The sequence below is a fragment of the Ovis canadensis genome, chromosome 12 (assembly GCF_042477335.2).
Source record: "Ovis canadensis isolate MfBH-ARS-UI-01 breed Bighorn chromosome 12, ARS-UI_OviCan_v2, whole genome shotgun sequence".
In the NCBI taxonomy this organism is placed as follows: domain Eukaryota; kingdom Metazoa; phylum Chordata; class Mammalia; order Artiodactyla; family Bovidae; genus Ovis; species Ovis canadensis.
In genome coordinates this window covers 39,786,011-39,790,000 of record NC_091256.1, presented here as the reverse complement: position 1 = coordinate 39,790,000, position 3,990 = coordinate 39,786,011, and the positions used below count along the sequence as shown (strand labels likewise).

The following is a 3,990-nucleotide window of genomic DNA, read 5'->3' as shown; positions in this document are numbered from 1 at the left end:
TGCCCAACGTCAAGTTGGTGGCAACGGCGAACTCGCCAGCCCGCCGTGGGCCGCTCACCTGGATCCTAGACTCGGGGAGCAAGGTGAGCGCGGCCAGGCGCTCACGCAGGTGGATGTCGGGGTACATGGTCCGGCGGAAGACGAGCTCCAGCAGCTGCAGCTGCTCGGGTCTGAACGACGTGCGCTTGCGGCGCTGCGATGCCGACGAGACGGCCGCGCCTTTAGGGGGAGCAGGCGGGCCCAGGCCGGCGGGGGGCGGCGCGGCGGGCCCGGGACCCCTCCCGAGAAAGCCGGCGAAGGCTACCGGGGAGCCGAGCTCCGGAGTGGAGCCCGAGGGGCGCGTGAGGAGCAGGCCAGCGGCGGGGTTCGGGGGTGGCAGGAACGCCCCGCCGGGGTGGGCGGGCAGGTAGGCGGGGGGCGCGGCGATCTCCTCGAACTGGAGCTGGCTGGACTCGGCTGCGGCCATAGCTGCCCGACCCCAGTGCACCGCCGGGAGGGGAACGGCCTTTAGTTATACTGGCCCAGGGGCCGAGGGCGGGGGCCCGGGGTGGCGGTGAGATCAAAGCGGGGGACGCGGGGAGGCCCGTGTCTCTTGGGGTGCGAGCCCGCCCCCAACCCCGCCAGACGCCGGTGGGGAATAATCGCTTCCGCTGCCCGTGGGATGGAGGGAGGGAGGCGTGAACTTGGGCCTGGGCCCCCTCCGCCCCCTCCCCCGTCCATCTGCTGGGCCAGCCCCACCACCACCGCCACCACAATCAACAACCCCCAGAGCAGGTCTGTCCCGGAGGGGAGTGCCTAGGGGCCCGAGTGCGTGGGCGGAGTGGGGCAAAACTGCCCTCCTCGAGGGCCAGGTCCCGCACGCAGGGCAGCGAGGGGGCCAGCCGCCTATCTCTCCCATGGCCAGGCAAAGAGCCTTGCCCGCTGCCCTGTCTGTAGTCATCAAAGGTATTTATTTACGCCCCCTGCTATGTGCTAGACCCAGTACCAGGTTGGTCAAACAGCCCAGCCCCTGTCCTCCTCAGACCTCCGCAACAAATCCTGAATCAGAAGGAGGGGGTGCAGATAAAGGGACCTCAAAGAGAGGCAGTAAACCCACCTTGGAGGGGAGGAGACCTTTTGTCTGGAATGTCCCAGTGGGCCTAGGAATAAGGGTACCCTAGACACAGCAGAGTTAGGAATGTGCCTTTCTAGATTCAGGTATTGACCCCTGATCTGGCCTCTCTGGAGATACCCTGCAATGCTCAAGGCTTCTCTTAGCTGGAAGGGAGAAGTTGAAAGGGGCACCCCGAAGTTTTCACTCCCTCTTGCCTCTGCCCTCAGGGCGTCACTTAAGATTCCTATCTTATTCTTATTTGTACTGTGGTCATGGTTCCTGTACCTGCCTCCCCTCCTAGTTATAAAGGCTTAGGGAGCAGGAGCCACTTCTCTTGATCAAGTCTGTCGAGTGTCTGCTTTGTATGTCTACTGCTATGTATGTATAAGGCACCATGCCAGACTTTCAGTGAAGGTCTGTAGAAGTGGATGCCACTGAACTGATTTATTGAAACTCACAGGCCAGAACAGAAGCAGCTCCACCACAGTGCAGTCTTCAGGAGAGAGAGACTTGGCTCAGAGGCTCTTCTTGTTCCCAGAACCTGAGCCCTGATTTCACCAGGACCGTGTACTGTCATTGGCTCCAAGGGGGCTCTGAGCTAGAAGGATCTTTTAGGCCACAGCCCCTGCCTGTCTCTATCCATCCTAGAATGCTCGGAGACAGCCTCAGGAAGAGCTGGATATTTTCGTCCTGAGCAGACCTTCCAGGTGTCAAAGCAGAAAGGATTTTTTTTTTTACTTTTTGGTTGCACCTGCGCAACTTCTTACTTTCTCGACCAGGGATCGAACCCTCACCCCCTGCAATGGAACCATGGAGTCTTAACCACTGGTCTGCCAGGGAAGTCCCCAGAAAGGATTATTGGGGCTGCTGCAAATAGGAGCCCTGTGCTTGATTCTCTCCCTGTGGGTGTGGGGGTGGAAGATGTGGTCTGGGACACAGTCCCAGAGGCTCTTGCAGGCAGTCTGACCATTCTCACAGCCTGCTTGCTCCTCCATCGACCCCACAGCACCCCTCTTTCTTTTCCCCCTCCTCCTTCCTTCTTATTCCTTAGCCGAGTCATTGGGGTTTTCAGACATAGGCTGTATGGGATGGGAGGTCAGACCGTTTTATTTTACTCTGTCCCTTCATTCTTTCATTAATTCAAAAACCACTTATAAAGTGTCACTATACTAGACTGTGCTTTGCATATGTACCTGTGAAGTCGATATTCCTATCCCAGTTTTCCAGATCAAGAAGTACTCCACAGTCTAGACGAGGCCCAGATGCCTCCAAAGCCACTGTGCTAAGCCAGTCTCCAGACATGACCCCTGGGCCCCCTGCTGATCTTCCCAGCCGCCCTCAGAGGGGGGTGAAGCCCCTGGCCCTCTCCCATCTCAGGGTGTTCTCTTCCAGGCACGATGGGCCCGCAGGGTTTCCAGGCACAGGCGGTGGAGGTGATGGAGCCAGATCCACTGCCTCCATTGCTTCGCTCTGGCACCGTTAGGCCAACCAAGCGAGGAAAGCAGAGCTTGGCTTGGCTGCTGGCTGCCAGCTGAGGTCTAACAGCCAGATGGCCCAGCAACCCAGAAACTCTCCGCAGAGGTCGAGTCATCGGAATTCGCTAGCCTATGTGAAAATCCCCACTAGTCCAGTGCCCAGGCCTCGTTCCTCTGCTGCTGTCTGCTCACCTGTGAGGGCCCCTCCCCCTTCCCCCAAGCCTGCCTGCTTTACAGTGGGCCAGGAAAATGGACCTGCAGAGACAAATGGAGTGTCTGGTGATGATCTGATGAAGGAATCTAAACCTATAAGACGGTCTTCTCTCTGTCTTTTAAACTAGTGGTAGGAAATTGCAGTGTTCAATTTGTGGCTTGCTAATCCTCCAAACTGACTAAACAAGCATTATCTACCTGTGACTTTTCCTGCGAATCTATGAGAGTCTGTGTGGAATTAGAATCCTTGATGTTGAAATAAGATTTCAGCCTTATCCCTTCTCTCCTCCTTTTACTCTAAAATGAAGTTTTAATGGCATGTGCTTGTATATACCTACAAAATAACTTCAGTGAGGAGACTGTGCTGCAAACCCAGGGTTGGAAATTGGAGTCAAATATTAGAGATGGAGACTTTATTGTATACCCTTCGGTGCTGGGTTGTTTTTTTTTTTTACTTTTTAAATCATGGCCTGTACTGTTGTTATAAGTATATTTTTAAAACTTAGTTTTTTGATGACTAAATGTCCTGTGGTATTCTGAGTTGGGTCGTTAGAAAAGAAAAAGAACATTAGTGGAAAAACTGGTAAAAGCTGAATTTTTTAAACAAACTAACTTTTAAAAACTGAAGCAAAGAATGCAGGGAAATGTATCTGAATAGAGATATTAAACTTCCTGGTAGGAATGGATTTCCCAGTTCTCTTGAATTTTATTTGACTAAAATCAGTCAGCTATAAGTGTCTAGAGGGTCTCTGTAAAGCTCTGAGGTGTTCATTCACTTGAAAGTTATTTTCTGCTTCTCCTTTGTTTGACAAACACCTATAAAATCATGAGTGAGTGAAAGTCACTCAGTTGTGTCCAACTCCTTGCAACCCTGTGGACTGCACCCCACCAGGCTCCTCTGACCATGAAATTCTACAGGCAAGAATACTGGAACGGGTAGCCATTCCCATCTCCTCCAGAGGATCTTCCTGACTCAGGGATCGAACCCAGGTCTCCCACATTGCAGGCGGATTCTTTATCATCTGATCCACCAGAGAAGTCTTAAAATCATGAGTGGTTTTCACTATATCCAAGTTTTAGATTCCTTACTCAGTTACCGTGCTGCAAGCACACAATGAATATTCGTTCTTTCTCCTATACCTGTTTCTCCAAATGCAAAGTGGAAAGAGCTCGATCCTTGGCAATATTTTAAAAAACAATTATTCCAAG

The 3,990-nt window shown here is 53.1% G+C and overlaps 1 protein-coding gene across 2 annotated transcripts in view; it reads right to left on the bottom strand.

Annotated features, from left to right (window-relative positions):
- MIXL1 (Mix paired-like homeobox) overlaps positions 1-466 on the bottom strand; it is a 3,495-nt gene extending 3,029 nt beyond the window's left edge. For both annotated transcript variants that reach the window (XM_069544410.1, XM_069544411.1), the window contains exon 1: positions 59-466. In XM_069544410.1, coding sequence (XP_069400511.1) covers positions 59-466 — 408 coding nt within the window. The remainder of the gene's footprint in view (positions 1-58) is intronic.
- Positions 467-3,990: the final 3,524 nt, after the last annotated feature.